The sequence below is a fragment of the Pimephales promelas genome, chromosome 15, assembly GCF_988280905.1.
Source record: "Pimephales promelas chromosome 15, fPimPro1.hap1.1, whole genome shotgun sequence".
NCBI classification, from domain to species: domain Eukaryota; kingdom Metazoa; phylum Chordata; class Actinopteri; order Cypriniformes; family Leuciscidae; genus Pimephales; species Pimephales promelas.
The window spans coordinates 27964569-27990797 of record NC_142783.1 but is presented as its reverse complement, the minus strand read 5'-3'; the positions used below and the strand labels follow the sequence as shown (position 1 = coordinate 27990797).

Here is a 26229-nt window from a genome sequence, read left to right as displayed (position 1 = left end):
TATCAGCTCATGGGTCCTAAAGCCCATGAAAGTGACGCTGTAAGGGATAGACATAGACCTCTTCAGTGGGTTGCAATGTTTTATTGAGTTTTTGGATTGTTCTGCTGACAAAACACTGCAAAAATGATCTTGCCAAGGAATTTCAGTAGACAAAAACACCCAGACAATATGAGCTGTGCAAAATTATAAGTTATCTAGGAGCTCTATACAGCTTTTTACAGCGGATACCATTGAAAACACAGTCTGTCCCTGTCATGGCACTGCTCTCTGAATAAGGTAGATTGTGTTTTAAAAATCCATACATGTACAGGTAGATGCACACTTTCAGCAAGTCAAATTAAATAAGTCTACATGAGCCTAATTTAATAGTGTTTGTAGTCAACACTTGGTTAAGAAGACTCATGCACAAACTTTTAAATCAATTTACACCAGAAATTGTACTGGCTTCTCTTCAATACCTGTTGATATGTTTTGTAGTGGAATGTTGTAAGGAAGCAATGTCTCTTGTCGCTCAGCACATCAGGAGCATGAGGCGCAGCTCTGATTTCAGTTCTGAGGAGGTATAGGCCACTCTTTCTCTCTCTAAATGGGCAATCTCCTGAGACCAGTTGCCTCTGCTTGAGATCTGCTTATGGGAGTGTTGTACTGTAGTGTTGTACTTAATTAATGCAGTTTGATTTTTTTTTTTCCCCCTCACAGTTAAACCACTTACCCAGTTACCCTGCACCATTATTACTATGTTTGGATTGGCTGCAGTGGTGTTATTGTTAACTAAAACTATTAGAAATCATTTTTATTAACTGAAATAGTTAAAATAATTAATTTATAAAGTGCTTTTACCAAGCTTAAAGTGCTTTACAATCAACAATAAACATAAATGCATCAAAAACACTGTCAATACACTGAATAATGCTGAATTTGGTTGCAAATTCAGACTCTTAAAAAAAAAAAAAAAAAAAATGTATGTGTTTGTGTGGTTCAGCCATACCCTACAAAATGTCCCCACAAAGATGACAATATCTGAAGTTCTTGTCCTAGTCCCCATGAGAAAAATAGCTCATAAATAATACTAGGTAATGCTTTTTGAAAATGTAAAAAATGCAGAACGTTTTTTGTGATGGGTAGGTTTATTGTTAGGGGATAGAATACACAGTTTTTATAGGATAAAAATTATTATGTATATGGAGAGTACCCATAAAACCGGATAACCTGAGATATGTGTGTGTGTTTAATAGAACTGGTTCTAAATAACCCTAGCAATTACACAAACAATTTCATCTCATTACCTTTTAGGAATCTACATGTTTGATGTCATTTCTCCGATGTGGTTGTGGGTGTGAGAACTTTTATGTACCGAGTCTTTCTTCTGGCTGATTCTTGTTCCCTCTTTTCTGAGCACTTCCAGGGCCTGTCATTAAAATCAGTCGTTAAGAGACAGAGCCATATATTTTTACTGTCAATACTGCTGATTTCATCAACCAGAAAGGACGACGTCTTGAATAAGAGGGAGATGAGTTCTTGGATTTTTCTTCTGTTGTTGTTTTTGTTGTGCACTCTTAAGAGAGAATTCACCCAACATAATATACTGTTGTTCCAAACACAAAATATATTTAACAAAATATGATAAAATATTTAGAATTTTCTTTCTTATTCGCAATGTTATTTTGGTACAAGTGGTTCTATCAGTACATCTGTAATTAATTTGAATTTTCACACATAGATTGTGTGAATTTCAGAGCATGTTAAAGGAACATTTGAGGAGTGCTTACAGGAATGCCTGTTCTAAATAACTTCACTGTAGCCAACAGGGACATCATCCAGAGTGACCAAAGACAATGAAGCTGCTTGTTCAACAAGAACAGGAATGATTGGATGGTGTTTATAGTTCTCAAGTTTTTGTTGTATGAGTAAAGACTGCGTCTTACTCATTGCAGCCTCTGAGCATAGGCCCACATTAAAAGATGTACTTGTGAACAGTTGATGGTAGCCTTGGACTTCCATTTTATTTATTTTTTCTTACTATGGAAGTCAATAGCTACCAATATTTTTTAAAATATCTTTGATTGCCTTCAACAGAAGAAATGAACAATTTGAGAGTTAGCATTTTCATTTTGGGTGAACTATCCTTTTAAGGCATGTTTTTTTAGTGGTGATAATGTTTAACTTTGGCAGTACAAGTCTGCAGTCTCAATTATTTTAGTTTTTAAAATTATAGGCCAAATCGCTTGGTGACAAAGGTGAAGATTGTGTATGGTTGTAGTAGCAGTTTTAAAGGTTCAGGGAAGAAGGAGGCAAATGTTTCAACGTAACTTTAATATCACAAAATCAATAAACACAAAACAAAGTAAAGCGGTAGCCCCTCACTCGATTACCGTGTATAAACATAATAAAACGCAACATAAATAGTCCAGACCTGGTCCTCTCTGGTCCTTCACTGTCGTCACTCCTCTTTTTATCCTTCCGTAGCTCCTCCGTGAGAAACTCGCTCCGTTCCCACAGCTCTCGCCCCCGCCCTGCTTGCCACAATGGTTAAGTAAAATATTAAATTGGAAACTACTTTGTACCGTAAGTGAAGTGATGCAAACTTTGAATCAGCTTTAACAGGATAAATCCACTGTTTCAAAACAACTTCCGCTCATGAATTTGAAGGCAGCTGTTGAATCATTGAAGTTAAACGCCATATTATACAATTATGCTTTACTTTACAGAGAACGTTTGACCTACTTGCTACGTTCAGTCTTAAGGCCCTTGCACACAAGGCCCTTCCAAAATTCGCTGCCGAAATTTTCGCACATTCAGAAATAAATATGACCTCACATTATGTCAATCACACTTGCACACTGCCTCCGAAACTTTCGTCCGTCATAAAAAAAATTTGATTTTCTCGATTTTTCTTGATTTGAGGATCAATTTTCTGCGTCTTTCGCATCCTTAGCAAGCAGTTTGAATGGTGTTTGAAAGCTGTTTTTACAATTCAGAGCCACCGAATCATGAATACTAAAAAAAAACACATGTAAATTTCGGACTCAGTGTGCAATGGCCTTTAATCCTAACACTTTGTTGAAAACCCTGTAACTCCTTTGATGTTCCCGGTCAAAATGACTGGCCTTTTAAAAATTGCTTGTAAATCACTTGTTATGCTATATTATCACCAAATATGGATTAAATCTTTTTGTCAACCTATTTTCTTTTAATTAGGACAGGTTTTTTGGAACTTATTGATCATAGGCCTCATTGATCTGTGCTTATGCACTTCAGTTTTTATTTGAAAAAAATTCTTTAGGCTTGGAAATCTCATTATGCTATTTTGAATTGAATTGAATGAACATGTGGTTGTGTGTGCGCGAGGCATCACGAGTGTGCATCATGTACTGTATCTGCTCATGCACAGGTCTGAGGCCTTTATCTTTGCAAGCACACGTTCACGTGGACATGATGAAAATGCTCCTGAACTCTAAATGTTTTTCTTATTTCCGATCTCCCCCAATTATTTTGTCCCCCTGTAGTGAGAATCCAGCTTTTAATGTATGTCTATGCTGTGTTTTTAGACATTTCATTCTATAAAATGAGAAATGTCTTAAATGATTGCATATTGCATATTGATTGCAGATTGCATATGATTGCAATAGTTTTCTTTAATGATTTTTTTTTCTTTCTAGTGATCCAGTATGTTTACGAGCGGTTAAATTCATAAAATTGAATTACAATTAAAAATGGATTAAAACAAAATTAATTCATTCATTAAAACTAAATAATGAACCCCTAGGCTAAAATGTTCTATTAGTGCCTGACAGAACCCTTTAAGGTTCTTTATTGAACCTTTTCTTCTAAGTTTTGTAAACACCCAAATGTTAAGTCAAGTTATGCTAGACCATCATGAAGCAATTTTCTGTATTTGTTAAGAGCAGACGGCATCTTTTGCTGCATTCAAGATGGTATCTGTTGCTGACAATGCTCAGGTTATTTTGTTATTTTGCGTGTCATGACTCATGGCTGATATGAAAAGGAAATTGATCCAATTTTAGTCGCCTTTCTTTCTTTGTGACTTGTTGTCAGTCTCATTGCCAGCCACTGTGGCAGTGATGTATCCTAGCAACCAATCCTACAGCTCGTAAAGTGGGAATTGTCAGCGTGCACTTTTCTGGATGCGTGATCTGATTTAGAGGTTCTTGCAAAAAACACCTTATTACGTTTAGTCATTTTCCTTTTGTAGGCTCATTATGAGATGGAAAAAGCTTGGTTGAAGTCCAACTGTTGAAGGTATAGAACACGTATAGAGCATTTTCAGGATCAGCGTGCCATTGTCTTCTCTAGCAGATGCTCTTTGTCCCAGGTGAATCGTAGAATTGCAGATAGCACTGAAGAAAACTGGTACATGGAGACATTAATGGTCATTTAAAAAAGGGAGAGCTGATATCTGAGCTGAGTAAGAAAGAAAGAAACCGAGACAATAGAGTGCCGCGGGAATGAGTCCTAAAACTCAGAAATGATTTTGCATTTTTGAAGTCAATGGATTTTTGGTTAAATGCCTGAAATAATGTCTGTGGTTAACACAAGCTTAAGTTTTGTTCTATGCCATAAAATACATCAGTAAAATGATTTATACAGTGTAAGGTGGTTTGTAGTGCCCACTGGTCTCGCATGGCCTCGATTGGACCTGAGTGTGATTGGTGTCATTCTGGTTCATCCATACATTCTGGTTTTTATTTGTGTCCCATTACTGGTCTGTTGGGTTCTATCACCTGGACTCTCTTTGGCTTTGCCTTCACTTCTCAGATTTTAGTGCCTTTTTAACTCTGTTGGTAAAACGTCTAACTCTATTGAATTGGGAAATTCCCTCACCCTCCAACTCATGGGATTTTCTTTAGTTCATGAAATACTTGAAATCTCCCTCTTAATCACCAGCCTTTATGTACTTAATAAATCTGTATTGTTTGGTCAATATATTGAAGGATTGTATGTATTTATGGGATTGTACTCAGAATGTGTAGGGATGACAGCACAACCCGGATGACTAATTCGCCACTGGTTCCCTTGAGCTTTTCCTGCGGGGTTTTATAATGGAATTTTTCAATTTATGAGTAAAATAATATCTGTAGTAAACATAACTTGACGATACTTCAACGTACAGCGTAAATTTCATATCGAAAACACAAATTTTGAAGCTGTTATTATTTTTTTGAAAACAAATGTAAGTTGATAAGAACATTTGAGGTGTGTGTGTGTGTGTGCAGTTTATGTTGTAGAACAAAACGTTCAAGTATCGTCAAGTTTTGTTTAAATTGAAATTGAAAAATCCCATTATAAATCCCCATAGGAAAATGCGTGTTTAAATTTTGACTTGAGTTCATGTCCAATTAAACTAGTATTTATGATTATTACGATAGCATGTTAAGGCAGCATTAGTCTAGGGTTTTGACATCATCCCTGCACCACTTTATTTGTAAATGCTTTTATTAATTTTACAGTTCAAAATATTTTATTTATTTATCAATACATTTAACTACATACATGAACAAACCATTTTAAATATCTATTTATTGGTCTATTTAAAAGGGATTTTCTAAAAATATAGGCCTAATTCAAAGTCCCATTTCTAGTCTTCCATGTGATGTCATTTACACCTTATTTTTTGGGATTTTTTTGGTCACACATTACGTTTCTAGGTAGTAGCTCTACTAGTTAAGTGCACTCTCATCAGCTGCAACTTACATCGGAGAACTGACAAGTCATCATACATGTGTCGCAACAAATGTGGTCGTGTTCCTCTTGCTGCATTTTCCACATTTCATTGATGTTAATGGCGGATGTTTAAATACTTTTCTCATTTTGACGGCTTCCAAAATGAGGCGTTGAAATTAACAGGAAATCGCAGAGGCACTTTTTTAATAATCACCCCTTTCTAGAGTTGAGAGTTTTGCATTGGTTTTGTATTGGCTAGCTGTTCTGCTAATTTTGTATTCTGTTTGAGGCAGGGTGAATAGCAGCCGCTTGTCATGCAGGGCATGCTTGAATGGTAGGTTATTTATAGCTGACCAAGGAAGCTGTGATCGCTGGATCAACATAAAGGGACGTAGCTGAAGCCTGCTGCCACTGACAGGAGTCTTTTGTGTCTGGTGAAGTGTTTGAAATCGAGTGAAGCTGCTTCGGTCTAGATTCTACAGCTATAGGTTTATATACAGGAGGACAATGGATGTTACAGTTTCTGAGATGCTCCCTGTTGCTTATTTTTCATTTTAGAGTATTGTCCATGCATTTTTTTAGCAACTTGGGTCTGGAAGTATTTTGTCCCCATTAAATTTCTCCACAGGGATTTTAAACGTTTTTAAAACGAGTTTCTTGTATGCTCACCTGCTTGTATTTGTTTAAAAATACAGTAAAAACTATTTCTTAAAATGTTTTTACATGTACTATATGTTCAAATGTATTTTATTCCTATGTAATGGCAAAGCTAAATTTTCAGCATTATACTCCAGTCTTCCGTGTCACACGATTAGGGTTTCAAAGGGACGGAAAGTTTCCGGGAAATTTCCATGGGAAGTTAAGCTGGGGAATTTTGGAAATATTCCGACGCGATGTGTCGGCTAAACATCGTGATGTCTGTCAGCCATCACGATGGACGATAATATTATCCATCGGCCAAACGCAAGTAAGAACACTAATACAATGGCATGAACAGATACATAAATAGTAATACTAGCTAAACAACTAGAATGATCTTGAAAGCATATTCCAGAAGGCTGAGAAAAACAGTCACATGAGGTAGCTAGCATAGCATCTGCCTTATGTGGTAAATAAAATTATGGTAGCTTATTTAGCATCTAACTTATCAGCATTGCTTAGATGAATACATTTGTATGTGATATTTGCAATTTAAACATTTAATAAATATATTTCCCCATAATATCATCAAAACTTACTTCACTTTGTTTAGTCCACAGCCTCAAATGTGTGCCTTCAATAGTCTTGTGCTTTGGGCTTCTGTACATGTGATGGAGGCATGCACAGTGTCAGTGTTGTTTTAGTCAAGATTATGCTAAAATATACTTTCCTCTATATAATATTTAAAAATATTTAAGTGCCCCATGAAGAGCCAACCCTCAACTTTGAAAATTCCCATTAATACCCATGGAAAGTTTCCATCTTTGAAAATTCCCAGAATTGTGCAACCCTACACATGATCCTTTGGTTTTTCCACTGGGAATATGGCAAATTTGTATTCATTAAATTTTTAAATAAGCTGAAATCACACTGACTTTTGACTTCTACAGCACATATACAGTACACTCACCGGCCGCTTACCGCCCTTGCTAGTACCAGATTTGACCCCCTTTTGCCTTCAGAACTGCCTTAATTCTTCGTGGCATAGATTCAACAAGGTGCTGGGAACATTCCTCAGAGATATATTGGTCCATATTGACATGATGGCACCCCTTACGAAAAAGAAGTATATTTCAAGTTCATTTTATGTAGTATACTTAAAAAGTATATTTTTAAGTATACATTATGTAGTAAGTATACTAATGTCACTATGTACTAGTAGTAAACTTGTAAGTGTACTATTTTAATACCGCTTGGGACTAAATTGGCCCACTTTTAGTACATAAAAGTATATGTTTAAGTCTACTATAAGTGTAACAGTAAGTGCACAACTAGTTCATAATTATGTATCTCATGTGTACTGCAAGTGAATTTATGGGTATACTAGTAGTTTACTTTTTGACTGGAATACTTTGAATACTTAATTATACTTTTAAGTATTTCTGGATCAAAAGATTGAGTACAAGAACAGGACAAATATACTTGCTTTTCTCTCAGTATAAGTCAAGTACACTTAAGTGTAATGTAAGTGGACTGTGGAGGCCATTTCAGTTTAGTGTTGTCATGTTCAAGAAACCAGTTTGAAATGATTTGAGCTTTGTGACATTGTTCAATATCTGGCTGGAAGTAGGCATCAGAGGATGGTTATGCTGTGGTCATCAAGGAAGGAACATTGTCAGCAACAATTATTAGCCTGTACTGTAAACAATGGCCAAAAAGTGCTGAGAAAATGTGCCCCCACACCCATGCGAATCGTTCCTATTCTTAGCTGGCAGGTGTGGCACCTGGTGTGTCTTCAGCTGCTATAAGGTTTGACTTGGTGTGGATTTAGTGACTGACATTCATTGTGTATTTTTTTTTTTTCTATTTGTATTTCTGACCATTCTCTGTAAATCTTAGAGACAGTTATGCGTAAAAACCCTTGTAGAAAAGCAGTTTCTGAAATACTCAGACCTGCCCAGCTGGCACAAACAACCATGCTACTTTCAAAGATAAATCACGTTTCTTTCCCATTCTGACGCTCAGTTGAGCAGATCGCTCCAAATTTAGCAGATGGTTTTTGCAGTTGTATAATTACATTCCTGGACATTAAACATGAGGGAATTTGGAAGTTGTGACACACTACAAGGTACTTCCTTAATTTGTTTACCTTTTTGAATCTGATAGCTACATTGCTCCTTTTTGGATGGTAAGCTATACCACCAAGCATAGCAAAAATGCTAAAAAGGACAAGCACAACCAATCTTTCGAACTGTCCTCGTTGTACAGAATAGCCTGGAGAAAGGAAAATACAAAACATAAAAGAGTTTTTTTTTTCATTAAATTTGCATGAGCTCCTTGTTTTGTTTAGCAATACGAACGTGATTAACTATAAATTATACATTTAAAGACTTAATAGAAATGAATATGGCGGGGGCTATCATGAATTGTACTGAAGTTTTCTCTAAGAGGTTAGCACGAGCAAAGCTCTGGAGGAAATGTGACTTTATCTTGGGAACACTTCTGGCACACTCCAGCCTCTTATCTCTGCCTGCAAGTAAAGTTGGATTTGCTGACTTGCTGGGACCTATTTTAGAGATGGATTGCCAAGTGAATCAGTAAATCAGGAAGAAATGCATTTAGCCCAGGAGCAGAGATGAGGAGGCATCTGCTGGCAGACTGCTATATTTGCATTGGTGGTGCTAGAGAGTAACACAGGTGCGAAATGAATTACAGAGTACAAGATTCCCACGGGACACGACAGGTGCCACACGCAAGTTTGGCTGGCCCAACTTGACAGGCTTGTTCTTTTCCTCCATGAAGTAGATTTCTGCATAATCTTTGACTTCTTTTTTTCTCAAAGTTTCTTTTGGTGCTGTACAATATATTGACGGGTTATTGGCTAATACCTATAAATAAGTTTTTTTCTAAATGTGTCACATATATGTTTACTTTGTCAATGCTTTGTGTACACATGTCGACAGGTGCTACTTATTGTTTTTGTTTTGTTTTTCAGCACCTCACACAATGACCGTTATTGTGAAAGTAATTTTGTGCCACTCCATCTGCCTTTTTTTTTATTACAAAAAAAGTGTTGTCGCGCTCTACTGCTATTATATATAGGGATATTTCTCTACTTTGCTCCCCACGTGTATTTTGGATTCTGTTAAAAAATGTATTATACACTCTTTTTTGTCACTTTTGCAGTGGTTACAAACTCTCTCTATGCCTCATTTCAATACGTATTCATACTAGAATATCTGAATAGATTCAAGAGGCCTACTCTTTTCTGCAGTATCGATATACCCGATACGATCTCTCTACCTCTCCAATTTGACACACCTGCCTCCTCTTTCTCACTCATCTTTGAATTTGGTTGAAAAGTGTTAGTCTTACAGGGCATGAATTTCGTAGTGGGGTTGTGGGTATTGCGCATAATTTTACCCATTTCCAAAGGTTTTACGCTTACACCTAAAGTGTGTGCACACCACTGATCTATAAGTGTTGCGTGTATAAAGCCGCCTCTCAACAGCTTGCTAGTACCTTTTTGCTAGTAGTTTTTCAGGTGAACTTAATTTGTTTTATTTGTCTCTATATTCCTGTATTTATCTGTGCATTCGTTTGTCTATGATTATTTGCTGTCTATTTTTGTAAATTTAGTTCGGAATTTCAAACAATGACTCCCTGTGCTGTGTGTAAGATGTTGCAACAAAATAACCAAATAATTAAAATATATTTTCCCAGTGGTATTGAATATCGAGTACCTAATATCGAAGTATGTAAGGCCATCCTTAAAAATATTTTGGTTTGCAGTAACAGCAATTTTTTTTAAAAAAAGGGTCGGTAGGTAGGTCTATATTTTTTTTTTTCAAGATTCAGTGTAAAAAAAAAAGTACAATTTTGGTCATTGTGATCGTGAATTTAAAAAAAAAAAAAAAAAAGCATATTTTGACGTCACTGACTGGGTCTTCAAACTGTGCATCCACCACTAGTGTTAATTTTAGGCCAGTCACAAAATGTATAAAATATCTATTTGTTGTGCATATATACATGAGATAGGCAAAAACAAGTACAAACACATGGTCAAACAAAGAATACAATTAAACAAAGAAACAAATTAACCTATATACACAGTGCTTTAATTTCAGGAAGGTCTAAAATTAGCTACTTTTCAGTTAAGTCTGTTGCTCTGTCTGAAAAGAAATTTAATGTATTAATCAAATGTAAAATGACACTGCATAGTTTATCATAGTTAAATTAATGCTTATTAAAGTTTAAGATATTCATTCAAGAGCTGTGAGTGATTTTTATCAGCCTTTTGTTGTTTGATTCGCATTACTGGCTCAATCGTCACGTTTATTAGACTACTGCCCCTTTAAGACCGAATGCAGAACTCTACTGTAATAGATGCACCATAATTTTCTCCCAACTATTTACGTCCAATTAAGACATAAACTGTGTTTAAATGAATTTCAGAGCAGGTCATTTTATATTTTATGCATATTTGATAGTTTAGAAGCGCACATGAAGCCCAAAATGAGGCTATAGCCTACTTTTCTTGTCTCGTTCGTTTTAGTGCATTTCAGAGCGCGCGTCGCGCGTCGTGAACAGCGTCTCTTGCGCAGACTTTTGTGCTTTTAATAGCTCTTTTAATGATTGAACGCGTCCGCAGTTTAGCAACAGTACAGAGTGCACCGATCGTGCTGATTCTGACGGTACGTTTGGGTTTTAGGAAGAAATGACAGCGCAACGCTGTGAAGGGAAGGAAGTTGCGCTAGACAGAATGCGTATGTAATGGTTTCATCTCAAATATCATCTTTTTATAATCTTTGAAAGCGGAAATCTAAAATACAATTAGAATAATATCCCAGATCTAAAGTGTAGGTAACCACGTTCTGTTCTCATTGTCACTCATTAAGCAGGGCTGTCGTGCTGCGCGCGCTGTGGCTCCGAGTGAGAGATCGCTCTCTCTTCTGGACTGCGAATAGCAAAATGCATCACAGACAAATTGCTTAATATTATTATTATTATATATATAAATGGTTGATATTCAGCCCCGTTGCCCTTTTAATACCGGGTACCAAGCGGGAACACTGAATGAAACGAGCAAACGTACAAGCCATAGTGTGACACGCGTAACGTTAAACCAATGGTGTAAACATAATCGGATGACTATGACGCCACGGGTTTTTATTTAAAAGAAAGAACGTAGCCTACGTTTGTAGGCTATGTAGACACAAGCATCTTTCACAATACTAACTAAAATATAATTAATATTATTTTATTGAATTTGAATTAGTAGTTTGAAGAGTTAAAAAAAAAATCGGTCGGTCTGAACGCAGGTTACAACCGGCAAGTCGGTCGGACTAAAAGGAAAAAAAAATAAAAAATTGGGTCGGCCCTAAATTGACAGGGTCGGTCGGGTTACGGCAAACAAGAATATTTTTAAGGGTGGCCTAATTCATAAGCAAAAAAAAAAAGAGAAAACACAAAATATGTTAAAAAGAATTAAAAATGATTTTGACTGAAAGCATACAATTATTTAGTTTTTATTTCAATATTGTGATATTCTTGTTATCATGAATTCTTTTGGCCACAATAATAGTGTAGTGAAAATCTTGGACTTTAGCTGAGATTCTTAAGATTATAAACTTCTAATTTGACAAAAGTGTTAAGTAGTTTAGAGCTCGTTAGATTATATATGTGGATTTGTAAATTCCAGATTTGAATCTTTTAAACATAATCCACCTTGTGTAAATGAGTATATTTTGTCAGTTTTATTAATTAATTAGGCCGAGCTGCTTCATTTGAAATGGTTTCCAAATGCAAAAAATACATTGGTTATTGGTATTGGCCATAATAAGCCAATATCAGCTTACATACATTCCATTTTAATGTATCTTCAATAATCTTTTATTATGTAATTATGTGTGTGTGATTTCTGTTCTGTTTACTCTGTGGATAAATTAAACTCTGACTTCTGCTATTCATTAGCTATCTACCCATTTGTGATGCCTATTAAAACATGATGCAACTGTGCTGGAGCTGCTCTCCAATCTGTGTGAGAAAGGTGTTGAAGTGCCCATATTCTGGCAGGCATCATTGGAGACATAAATCTCCAATAGGTTTGGAAATCCAGAACTGGTTTGCTCCAAAATGAGTCTCTAAAGTTCCTATGGGTGTGATGGGAGATTGAGATCCAAATCGCTCCTTGTGTAGAAGTAATGCGTCAAGCCTCTTACTGGCAGTCTCAAAAGAACAGCATTCCACACTGCCACAGGAGCTGTCAGTGGAGTTTAATGTCCCTCCTCAAAGCCGATCTGCTTCCCTTTGGTGAAGTTGTGCTCTGTTGGATAGTCGGTTGCTTAGAAACCAAATGTGAGGCCCAAGTTGAGCTGTGACATGTCATCAAATGGAACTAGTTTTGTTTACCCCCTGCGTTGTTAATGGAACAGCTGCTGTATCATAAAACATAAGCACAATTGAGACAGTTTTGCTGTAGGGTGAGTCATTTAAATTGTGTAGCTCAGCCAATAAAAGGCATTTACTATACTGTGGATGTGCTGGGCTTCATGTCCTTGGTATCTTCTTTATATTTTTGTTATAAAATTGTGAAAGGCCTTAAAAGAAGAAGAAGAAACAGCGAGACTAATTGAATTTGTTTAGCCATTCTGCACTTTAGACTTTCTAGTTTGGTAGGCTTTTTCTCTGCATGTTGCATTTGTTAATTCTGTTTCAAGTAGTAATAATTTTAAATAAAATCTGCACACACGCACAAAAAAACTACCAAAAAGTTACAACGTATTACAATGTTTTTGGACATTTGTACTATGGTAATTCCACGATCAGATTCATAATGTTCATAATTTCATCTTTGCCTGAAATGGGCAAATAAAAAAGCATCAACAAACAGCTATATAGCATCCGAGTTAAACATTTTGTGTTGTGGTTCTTGTAAAATGGTGGTGAAATGTGTTATCAAAATGTTTGATTCATATGCTATGTAATTGTTTGTTGATGCATCTGAATAGGGTGTATTTTGTTGTAATTTAAATACTGTAATACTGTGATTCAGTATTCAGTTTGAGGTTCAGAGCTTAGAGAAACAGCTTAAGAATCAGTGTCTTGCATTTCTTTCCTCTTTGCCAGGAATCTTTGCCAAGGCTCTTTATCATTGTTAAACCTGACTGGTAATGCCACAGATAGCTTAATTGCTCTAGGTTTAGTATCACTTATTGCCATGATATTGATTACCATTTGAGTGGTTTGAAGTGATTGTGGATGTCTTCCTGTTTTAATTGAAGTGCTCAAAGGAGTGCCTAACCTCCCTTTATATAGTATCAGTGATGTATTACATTCTCATGAATTATTGAGGTGAGCGTCTTTATACATTATTAATTCGCTTTGAAGACGCATGTACCCGAGTTTGACTCTTACTGGTAAAATTTGATGTCTGAATCATACAGCGGTTTTTATGCACAGCCCCATTTTTAGTTAAGTTGAACTTATTTCTCCAGTGAGCCTAATACACTGACCTAAAGGATTATATGAACACCTGTTCAGTTTCTCGTTAATGCAATTATCTAATCAACCAATCACATGGCAGTTGCTTCAATGTCAGAATGGGAAAGAAAGGTGATTTAAGCAATTTTGAGTGTGGCATGGTTGTTGGTGCCAGACGGGCCTGTCAGAGTATTTCACAATCTGCTCAGTTACTGGGATTTTCACTCGCAGCCATTTCTAGGGTTTACAAAGAATGGCTCGAAAAGGGAAAAACATCCAGTATGCGGCAGTCCTGTGGGTGAAAATGCCTTGTTGATGCTCGAGGTCAGAGGAGAATGGGCCGACTGATTCAAGCTGATAGAAGAGCAACTTTGACTGAAATAGCCACTCGTTGCAACCGAGGTATGCAGCAAAGCATTTGTGAAGCCACAACACGCACGACCTTGAGGCGGATGGGCTACAAGAGCAGAAGAACCCACCGGGTACCACTCATCTCCACTACAAATGGGGAAAAGAGCCTACAATTTGCAAGAGCTCACCAACAGTTGAAGACTAGAAAAATGTTGCCTGGTCTGAAGAGTCTCGATTTCTGTTGAGACATTCAGATGGTAAAGTCAGAATTGGTGTAAACAGAATGAGAAAGTTGATCCATCATGCCTTGTTACCACTGTGCAGGCTGGTGGTGGTGGTGTAATGGTGTGAGGGATGTTTTCTTGGCACACTTTAGGCCCTTTAGTGCCAATTGGGCATCGTTTAAATGCTAAGGCCTACCTGAGCATTGTTTCTGACCATTTCCATCCCTTTATGGCCACCATGTACCCATCCTCTGATGGCTACTTCCAGCAGGATAATGCACCATTTCACAAATCTCGAATCATTTCAAATTGGTTTCTTGAACATGGCAATGTGTTCACTGTATTAAAATGGCCCCCACAGTCACCAGATCTCAACCCAATAGAGCATCTTTGGGATGTGGTGGAACGGGAGCTTTGTGGCCTTGATGTGCATCCCACAAACCTCCTTCAACTGCAAGATGCTATCGTATCAATATGGGCCAACATTTCTAAAGAATGCTTTCAGCACCTTATTGAATCAATGCCACGTAGAATTAAGGCAGTTCTGAAGGTGAAAGGGGGTCAAACACAGTATTAGTATGGTGTGTTCCTAATAATCCTTTAGGTGAGTGTATGTTCTTACATTTGAGGCTATAAGGAATATGTAGGGCCACTTGTTGGAATGGCCCTGTTCACACATTCAAATTAGATATTTTGAGCGTTTGATTTTAATTCTAAGGCTCACACTTGTAGTTCGGTTCGCTTGGTTTGTTTAGTGTGGACCAAAAAGAAAAAGAAAAAAATGAATAATTTCCCCATGGAATGCGCTCTCTACCAAGGAGGAAAAAAAATTAACTGCCAGTGTTAAATAACCCTAAGGCCATTAAGGCCGTTTTTAGACCAATCCGAATAGATGCCTTATTTAATAAGACACAAACCAAAATAGGGCTGTTGTACCAAATCTGAACGAGTCGTGAAAGGATGATGCAACAACCAATAATCTCTTCTATATAAGTCTGTATCAAAGGTTTTCAAGCTTCTTTAGCCCATTGCTAAAGTTAATGAAATGGAACAGCCGGTCATGATTCAAGCTGGTTTAAAGTGATTAACCTGGTTAAAGCTAGTAGACCACCATGCCTGTTTTGCCTAGTTAAGCTGGTTGGATAACCACGTTTCCAACCATATCTTGATCTAATTGCCAGGTTAGACTACTCAGTGGTATGACATTTTTTCCCCGCTGAATTCAATGTATCGTTCCTTTTCAAGGTATTTTTGACCTAAATGCACCTGATGCTATTTTTAACCTTTAAAGGCCATGCTGCGTGATTACTAATAACTATGTGAGCGTAGCCAAGAATACTGACTGTAAACATGACTTGTGGGTCAATTTTCCATTTCAGTGACCAAAAACAAACACTACTAAACACTAAAAAAAACACTACTCACTCCGTCTGTCATCCGTCTGTTTTGTGAATGATTGTTGGTGCTATCTACAAGGCTACTGGCTGTTTTACAGTACATGTTGTTTCACTTCATATGTAGAGGAGTATAGATAAGGTTAAAAGATACAGATGAAGAAAATGAATGCATATCGGCATATCACGATCAGTTAAACAGCTATTTAAAGCTGTGTAAATACAGATTTATAGATTCATTCACCTTATAGCAATTACTAACAGGAATCTTGGTATTTTGACAAATTTTGATGATTCTTACTAAATCTATTTTAGAAATTATTTTAACTATGGCAGTTATAATTCGTGTTTCCACCAAAATTACCCAGAACAAATTGTTGCAGGAACTTTTTTGCCTCCAGACTTGTTGTTGTCTTTGTTTCCTTAACCTATATTTTGCATGTTTGTTTTTTCTTTTTAATAGCCAAATCCTAATGGTGTCACATTTAGAAACTCATGTTTGAGCTTTAGTACAATGTGAACTTAGTACTCGCCCTTCATTCTAGTACACATTTCCCCTCAAATATAAAGGATGGTTTACATTTTCCTTAAATATTTACTCAGCACACACAGTGACCATTTCTTAATATTGACCTTTAGTAAGTCCTTCCCTGTTTCTCTATGTTCCTAAATGTCCCTTTCCTCATTTATTTCTCTCTCAGCTAAAAGGCTGAAGGTGTCTGTGGAAACAAAGCCAGATGGCTCGCAAAGAGAGATGGTTTAGAGCCAAAGGGGGACAAAATCTGTCATCAGTGTCTCTCTTTCTGTCTCTGTGTTTTTACTGATGATGAGACTCATGCTATTTAGAAATAATTTCATAGATTTGGCATCTCAGACAAAGCATGTTAAATATTGCTGATTGATTTATTTGTTTGTGATAAATCTATAATGAGAAAGGCTGTTAAAGCAAAAGTTCATCCAAAAATTAAAATTTTTGTCATCATTTACTCACCCTCATGTTGTTCCAAACCATAATTACTTTCCTCTAGGGTTGTCACAGTACCAACATTTCAGTAGTTGCTACAAATACCAGTCAAATTTTGCAGTTCTTGATACCACAGCAAAAACTGTTAGTTTAAGTACTTTAAAAAGTTGTCCCGTTTTGTCTCGTCCATGGTTATCACTGTCAATAATCACAGTTTCCAATTTAAAACACACATTTAAATATGTTTGTCAATCCAGAAACTTTGCAGTGTGCTAAGCAGCACGAAAACTAAACTCTTTTTCACCTTCACTTTAGATTCACTCTCAATCCCTAAAGATTGAGCACAAGCTCACTAAATTCTGAAAACTCCCGTTATAACAACAAAAAAAGCAGTCTTAATTGTTCTGATTTACATCGTGATTTACACTTTGTTGGTTATAATAAAAGGATTCGTACATGCGTGGCTTGCGTTGAACAAAACAAAACCTTTTCAGCAGTGTTAAGTGGATTCTGACTAACTTACTGACTAGCACCTCTTGTAAGGCATTGTGTCCACACACTCAACAGATATGATTGTGATTGGCTACAATGCTCAACGCTTGTAAAAACACACTGTAAATAGAAACCTTTGACTGCCAGGGAGCGCTCAAACGAACACGAACAAGAGCATTTGAAAGCAGCCATAGGTTGACAACCCTACTTTCTTCTGTGAATAACAAAAGGTATTTTCTATTATGTGTTTTTTTTAGAATTATTATTGTTTAGATTTAGAAATAATGGCTATTTCCTACCCTGTTTTTAGCCCTGTTTGAAGGGGCGTGTCTGCTGTGAGATTTCAGTGTAAACGCCCTCTGCTGTGATTGGCCAACATCTTTACATATTAAACAAGTATTATATTTGTAACCCTCTCGAATACTTTTACTACATTTACAGCTGTCGAGATTAACAAATCGTGAAAAGTGTTGATTATAGCATTATATTTAGATCTATTCCTATCACATGAAAGGTTGCAGTGATGAGCGTTGAGCAGATGACAGACACTCTGTTGATCATGTGAATGCAATGATCTCCTCATTGCAACATGATTTTTGCACTCTCACAAATGCTTTCATCATAAATAACAATGCAAATACACAATGTAAATACAGTAAGAGCTTTGTTGTGCAGTGTAAAAGTGTCCTTGATTACATACATTTTTGGCAATTGTCCAGATAAACTTGCGCTGTGTAATTGACAGATTCACAAATTCTGAAATGAGCGCTCTTTGATCGTTTTCTATACAATTTAATCACAATTTAAATAACAGATGATTTCCATGCTACTAAGAGAAACAATGTGTAGTAGATTGTTTATTTACTGGCTTGATTTGCTGCTGCTTAAACAGTACTGAACGATTTATTTGCTTAATGCTTTTAGGTGATGCGTATGCTCACTTGCATCATTCGTGAAACACTGTCAATGTTTGTTTCATCATATATTGCTGTTACTTTAGTGTTTTCGCTTTTGCTTTCTGGTTGATAAAACAAGAGAAACATTGTCCACCAAGCGCTTCTCTGTTTTGTGTGAATTTTAGAGCCAAGAAAGGTTATGTTTAATTTGAATTTAATGTCCCAGATTAATTGATTGTAATTTTGTGGTTCTTTTTAATGGCTCTAAAGCGACCACAAACGCCGGTTTATGTCATTTCAATTATGAAAAAGCTTTTAGAGATGTAACAATAGAAAAATGGCAAAGGCGCATCATCTCAATAAATCTGCCTAAACACAATTACTTACAGTACAGTTGTGTGTGTGTGTGTGCGCATCAGATTCATCCTGCCAATAACAATGCTTCCTGTGATACAGAAAGCGTGGGGATACAAAGAAGCAGCCAATGAGCTATTGTTTATGGCCCATAAAATTATTGACCTGTTTAAGCAGACTTGAAAACAGTGGCTGTTTCAGTACAGTATAACTGCATGTAACGTTAAGGATACTGTATGCGTGAGGTTCCTTCTTCAAGGCAGGACACTTTTCCAGCAGTTGGAACATTTCAGACAAGGAGATTCAGAACGAAAGTGACAAGCACCTGAAGGGGGCCGAAGGGATGAGCGGTGTCTCGAGGGAATGACCGAAATAGACCAGTGAAAACAAACTAAAAGCCTTCTGATTGAACTTTCAGTAACATTCCCCAAGGTTTCATGCTAAACCCAATGCCTATTGTTGTCTTTCCAGAACATTTTCTGCCATTTTTAGAATAGCGAGGAACATTTTATATTTTGTCACTTTTTGTACTTAAAGGGACACTCTACCCATTTGCTTTAAGATTTCCATTGTTAGAAATCCAGTCATACTATTGAATGGTCGTGCAACACTCTCTCATTTTCCCCTGAGATGAGAGAAATCCGCCATTTACCTTTTTTCACTTCCTCCTATATGACGCAAACATCATCATTGTGTAAGAGGAAGGGGATTTCTGTAAAGACTACAAGCACTAGTTCCCACCCTGTCAAACCCGCCCATAGGGGGTTGGACCTAATGTGCTAAAAGACTTATCACAGATCAGTGCCAGTGCGTTTGTTTTCACTGGCAGAAACTTTTAGAAAATATGGACGAAGGTACTGAATATAGCAGACGGATGCATTATGGATAGGGTTGGGTACCGAAACGCGGTGCCAATAGGGAACAGGTTTAGACGTAAACGGTAATAACCAGACCGAATAAGAACAAACATTTCGGTGTCATGAGGCGCACACACGCAAATTCTAACCATTTTCTGCCTTTTATCGGCCAAGTCGGCCAAATTAGAAATTTATTATACTATTCTACTACATATATGACCCACTTTCAATACATATGTCTCCACATGGTGGAATTACCCTTTAAGTTATACTCTGTTGTTGTCCATGGCAGAATTGTATCACCCAATGAATTTTTATTGATTCATTTATTTTTGGTATTTGGTATTGAAGTTATTTCAATATTTAATTTGACTATTAGTGAAACACATGTTCAAAGGCTATAGCTGTTAGATTACTAACTAAAGGCTAACTGAAAACACACAAAAAACAAGAATTAAATGTTTAATTCAACGATTTAGATTCTGTAAAGCAATGTTCTGTCATTTCTAATATAGTTAGAATACTGAATATAGTTACTCTGCCATAGAAATGCCTTGTTGAGGATTCTGCAAGGGGATATGATTTTTGCAACACACTGTCTCTATTTTTTAATTGTCAGTCTACAGCACAAATGTGTCGGATGATCTGCCATTGAAATGAAAGCTTGGTTTGAAAACAAAACAAGTAGCATAATCAATCACCGGCGTAAAATATCTGAAAGTGCTCAAACTCAAACATCCTTGTTTCAGATGGAGACTGTGATGGAATGGGCCATGCTTATTGTAATGGACATGCTTTGTCCTTGTCAAGTAAAAATGAATAAGGGAACTAAACTAGAGTAAAATGAATGGAGAGTGAGCGATAAATAAAACAGTGCGGAGTCGGGAAGGCGGAGTTATTTTAAGCTGGTGACGGATTGTATCTTTGTTGAGCTGGAGCTCATTTGCATGGCAGCAGGCACATGAAGATGACCTCACTCTTGCTTTATCTCACACACATTCTCTCTCTTTCTCTCTCTCACACACACACACACACTCAAGAGAGCTAGACAGAAGGCCACTGAGCAGCAGGGAGAAATAATGTGTCTGTTGCTCCACAGCTGAGGATATATTAAAAATAGCTATTCGGTTTGTTTTTGTAATATGTATATTTTGCACACTTGCATATTTTCTGTTTGAGTATAAACAAACAATACCTGTATGACCTTCTATATTCAGCTAAATGTGCTGTAGTTTAATCACACAATGCAATGCTCTTGAATCGACCTTCCATTTCAAGAGTGATGAATGAACTGAAATCTCATTGACTAAAACTAGAAGACATTTTTAGATAAAAGTTAATAAACAGATGTGATAAATGGTCAAATCTTTCTGAATTAAACATGTGAAATTGCGATCACATTGTGATCCAATCAGGGTTCCCACGGGTTCTTGAAATCCTTCTTGAAAGGACCTGGAAATTTTTTGAAAATAAACGTGCATAGATACAGGTCCTTGAAAGTGCTTGAATTTATTTTCTGCAAGAAGTTTTCTGGAAAAAAATCCATGTTATTCTCTCCGCTCCGCTAATGTGTTATTTTGCCAACACTTCGTGGCCTATTCATACTAGTTTGCTTGATTTACGTTAGTTACGCGTGTACACATGTTACATTAAGGGGCTCCCACATGAGGTTCTTTGTGTTGTACGCTGCCATGACTTTCACGCTCGCACGACACAACTACTAAGATGGTACCTCACCATTTGTTGTTGGACATTAAGTACATTAATTTGAGGCTATTGGACCTGAAAAGTCCTTGAAAGGTCCTTGAATTTGAAGTTAACCAAGGTGTGGGTGTCAACAATGTAGCATACTATATTTTTAAAACAGTTTTTTTGATTATTTCCATGGGATATTTTCCTGAACCGAACTGAGCAACTAGTTGTCAATGACGTATTTAAACGCGCATTAGAGATGTGTCTCCTGTGTGTGCGGTGCAAACAGGGAAAGAGGTTTGAGCCTTGACTCATTTGGGTTGCCAGAAAAAACACAAACAACATCAAGCCCAAAATAAACCTAAAAAGATCCAAAAGCTTTACAAGTCAAAAATATCGTGACCCATATTTAACAGCTCCATAAACTGGATTGCGTTACGAGCCAAGCCCAAAGGGCACTCTGTGAAGCAGCTTTTCAATACAAAACACAACGCTTCTGTCGATACTGATCTGATTAAAAAAGGCTTTGGTCGCTGCCGGTAATATTACTTTGGTCACGATAGCCAAAGTTGAATACCTAAAGCACACAGGCCATTGTTAAGTCACATTCCATACAAACACACAATGATAATTTAGGGGATTCATGCCCTTATTTAACTGTGGTTATTTCAGAAATTTTATAGTGGCCAGTATTTCAGTAAGTTGTATACATCTATCATCCCATCCCGAACATAACCAGCGCCTCATCAGCTTCCACAATGGCAGAAAAGCTGCTTAAACACTGATATAAACTGTCCATTAGGTAATGGACAAGCGTTTCTCTGCTCTCACCCACGATCAGTGAGAAACTCCTGATTAATACTTGCGATGCTTGGGAAGGGTTTGGATTTAAATGCTTATTTCTCTGTTTTGCATATTATACTACATATACACCTCATTTATCATCAGGATCTTGAGCTCTAGTATTTCTGTATCTGTGTAGTGTGCCACCATACACGTGCTGTATTGGTTTGATTATTACACTATAGCTCACAAAAAAGGGTTATCTTGCATAAGTAAAATATTCCTGAAATTAAAGAAAGAGTGAGCGATTCAACTCCGCAGATTATCCGTATAAAGCACAGAAGACTGTAACGTGACTTTGTACAGTAAACAGTGACATCATGTAGGAGAAAACACTTTCATTGGTTTGTGAACTGCATGCTGTTTCTTTTCTTATCACTTGAAATAGTTTTGCAGAGTGGTTGGGCATGAAGAAAAATCCAAGCTTTCTTGTCACAAAATCCAATTTCAAAGGACATTGTGTCTTGCAAAGGCTGAGCGGATGTATGGAAGGGTTTCTGAAAGTACTTGTTTTGCTATACTGGATATTAAGTAGTATATGCCTTTGATGAAGGAAGCTTTGATGCTTTTGAAATCATCTGTCATGCTGTTTTCGCTACGTAATGTTGTAGTTATGGTATTTACTAGCAGGAATTAACAGCTGAAACTTGGCAGCCGAACAGTGATGCCCTCCCCCGCCCTGTTCTGAGAGCTTGTTATGATGTAATTCCCTCTTCTCATCCACTGACATGAACTATCCTCTTCACAAATGCATTTATCTTGTGTTCATGTCAACATACTTTAAATTCAGCATTAAGCCATAATCCAGATGTACTTGAAGACACACATTTGAAGTTCAAATGGAGATTAGTTTTGATTTTCCTATCCTATAATGTATTTTAGTTTATTTTTTAGGTCACAGACCTAGGCTTGTCTGAAGAACCTTTCTAATTGATTTGGTCTCTATTAAGATGAGTTTGATTGAAAGTTGTGTTGCTTTCTGAATTTTCTTCTTGAGCACCTCACAATGAACCTTCTGTGTCTCTCATCAGGTGAACTTTGTGGTGTGCCAGCTGTTCGCCCTGGTCACGGCTTTCTGGTTCAGACTCTACCTGCACCCTAGTAAGACAAGTCCCTTCATCCGCCATGTAGTTGCCACCCTGCTGGGCTTCTATTTGGCCCTCTTCTGCTTTGGCTGGTGAGTGTTTGTCTGCTTCCCTCATATATTTCAGATCCATTATAGCATCTAAAATTGATAGTCGGTTAGTGAGTCATTCAGCTTATAATGAGGCTATGGACTACTGGCAGAAGACCAGAGTCTCCTCTGAAGCTACGCTGTGCACTGCATGGTGGAAACTGAGAGATGCTCTCCTCTTTTTATTGATCTGTACACTTCTATAACCACACACCATTATTGTAAGAACTCACTTGGTTTGGTTTGGTTTGTCAGGACTGAACCATGCAACTTAGCTGCTGTGTGTGTTAGTTCAAATTAAATTAGAGTTTAACATAACTGCATTGAAATGCATGGAAGGAGTTGATAGTTAACGGGTAAAACATGTGTATGCATTGGTACTATTTGTATTTTCAATGTTGAGTTTAATAGTTTAATGAAAACCAACCACCTTTTCCAAAGCCTTTCAAATGTTTGGTTACAAAATGACGAACAAAAATACTCTTCATACCTTAGTTTAAAGAATTAATATACATTGGGATTAAATTGTTGGAAGCCACATTGAAAACATGGAGTGTTTTCTGATTATAGAACAATAAAAAGAGATCCCATTTGTAAAAAACTTTAACTCAATGTCAACAGATGAAACATAATTTTGAACCTGGCCTTATCCAATGTTTACATTTTCTGTTCTGATATTGTATGAAATCAGTGCATATTTATTTAATTAATTAAATAATACCTTTGCATTTTTAAACATAACATTTCAGAAAACCTGTAATAAAACAATTGCACTTACTGTATTTTGTACTAAATGAAAAAAGTGCAAAGTAAAAGCATTTTTAGACCTCAACATTATGTCAATTTGGTCTGTCTTTATTTTAGTTAATCAAATCACTTTTTTGTCACAAGCTGAAAGTGTGACAAATTGCGTTAGTGTGGAGTCATGCTCAAGCTTGCATTTATTGAAAGACATTTGACCATAGGGAGCAGTCTATTACACAGCTCTCTGAGCAAAGGTCAGTCTACCCAAATCAAACAGGAAGTCCTTATGCAATGAACATGACAGCAAGAAGACGTTTACCAAGATATAGCAGACGCTAATGTGTGGTACTTGTTTGAATCAAGCAAATGCCTTCTATATTTGTGTGGCAGTGTGTGAGGGGGTTTCCCATCCCGGTTAGACCGTCAGCTGTTCTGTTGAGATGATATGCTATCGACACACTCATTCCACTGTCCACTCATTCAGTTCATTAATTTTCTTCCAGGTGTTGTTTTGTGAGATTCATCAGCACATGTTTTTGCAAAGCAAAATGCTCATCTTTTGTTTCTGCCTCATCCCTCAAAGAAAATTCTCTTTTTCCCATTGCATTGGCATTGTGTAAGCTTGTTCTTGCTCTATTCTGGTACAGACCGCCCACTTTTGTCACAATCCAAACAATTCCATATGGAAGAAATGTAGTCACCCTGTTTCTTCTGTTGGATAGCGTCGATTACAGCCTTTTATGTAGGTCTACTAAATTTTGTGACAACTTTCTGTTCAGCATTGTTAGACATGTTGTGCACACATTAGAGTTATTTTGGATTTGCTAGTTGTCGCGCCTCTTGCAATATAGATAACGTAAAACCAAACATGCAGTGCAAGCAAGCGATGAACAAAGCGTAGACAATGTAATTCATTTATTAAGTTGTTTATCTTGATTTAGTCAAAGTTGCAATGATATCATTCAGTAACTCCGTTATAAGCCTGTTTTGGCCACTTGTCATGCTTAGGGTCATTGGAGTGATAGGAAAACACCCCGGATGGCACACTGCAGCATATATATATTAACGCAAATATCTAACCAGCCAGTCACATGGCAGCAACTCAAGGCATGTAGATCTGGTGAAGTTCAAACTACAGAATGGGGTGATTTAAGGGACTTTGAACGTGGCATGGTGGTTGGTACGGGCTGATCTGAGTTCTTCAGAAACTGCTGATCTACTGGGATTTGTACATGGGTTATATGGGATTGTCTGTCTTATGTTATTCAGAAATGCAATTCTGTCCTGTTCAAACTGACTTTCACAGTTTCCATACTCGTTTTATTGGTATCCTCTTCTCCTTGTGCTTCATTTCAGGTATGCCTTACATTTTCTGGTACAGAGCGGTCTTGCTTACGGTGTTATGATCTTCACAGGAGTGGAACACATGCACAAGTGAGTGACCTCTCAATTCCCTACACCATCAACGGCCCTGATTTCAGGAACAGGAACAACCTCATGTCAAATCAAAAATGTATTACTTTGAACAGTGTTCTCAACGGTGTCACGGCAGTCATCAAGCCATCCAGTTCACAATATGCCCGAGCTATTCGTCTAAGCGTTTGGTTTGTTGAAGAGTAATCCATGCTGCTCTCTCACAACCTTTTCATTCTTTTGAGTAAACAGCCCCGGGGCAACGAGTGAGAGTCTGTTTTCATCAGTGTTTCCACAAGTTGTATGCTGAGTGACGGCTACCTCTGATCTGAGGTCAGATGAGTGGATGTGCTGGACTATGTGGTTTGCACTGCTGCTCAGGGCGGTACCAGAAATAACCAGTGCTGCTCAATAGTGATTATTATTACAAACCAACCATCAACACTAATGTGTAGTGTGTGTACTGAATCCTAGGTCATGGCAACAAAAAACAAGGAAACTACTGACAAAATCATATGATTTCATTTCAAATTTCTAAATAGCAGTGACATCTGATTTCCCCATATCTGAAAGATTTAGATAACTGTGTTAGGTCACCTGACCTTGGCACATACATCTGAACATCCAGCCAAAAGGCCTTCCAGCATGGTTTTTGAACTTCAGATAGTAAAAAAAAGGTCATTATGACAAGTTGACCATTGGCTTCCTGCCCAGATGTTTGCATAACTGTATATTTATTATATAAGGAGTTTGTCTACGTGTACTAAACACGTAGCAGGTATAGTTCTGGGTTCAATACACCACCTAACATTTGGTTATTTCCTCTGAAGAAAAAAAAAATGAAAACCAGCAAACATCAATACTGGATATTTGATTGTGCATTCTCATTTCCCCTATTTTTACATTTGGTTTCCATTTGCCATCCTCTAACGCTCCTTATGAGTTCATCTTTAAAAAAAAAAAACCCTAAATACTTTTGAATGTGTGTATATATATATATATATATATATATATTAGAAAATCTTAAT

The 26229-nt window shown here is 37.0% G+C and overlaps 1 protein-coding gene across 1 annotated transcript in view; it reads left to right on the top strand.

Annotated features, from left to right (window-relative positions):
* mboat2a (membrane bound O-acyltransferase domain containing 2a) overlaps positions 1–26229 on the top strand; it is a 57016-nt gene that overhangs the window by 2318 nt on the left and 28469 nt on the right. The window contains exons 2-3 of the mRNA XM_039667961.2: positions 22902–23047; positions 25145–25222. Coding sequence (XP_039523895.2) covers positions 22902–23047; positions 25145–25222 — 224 coding nt within the window. The remainder of the gene's footprint in view (positions 1–22901; positions 23048–25144; positions 25223–26229) is intronic.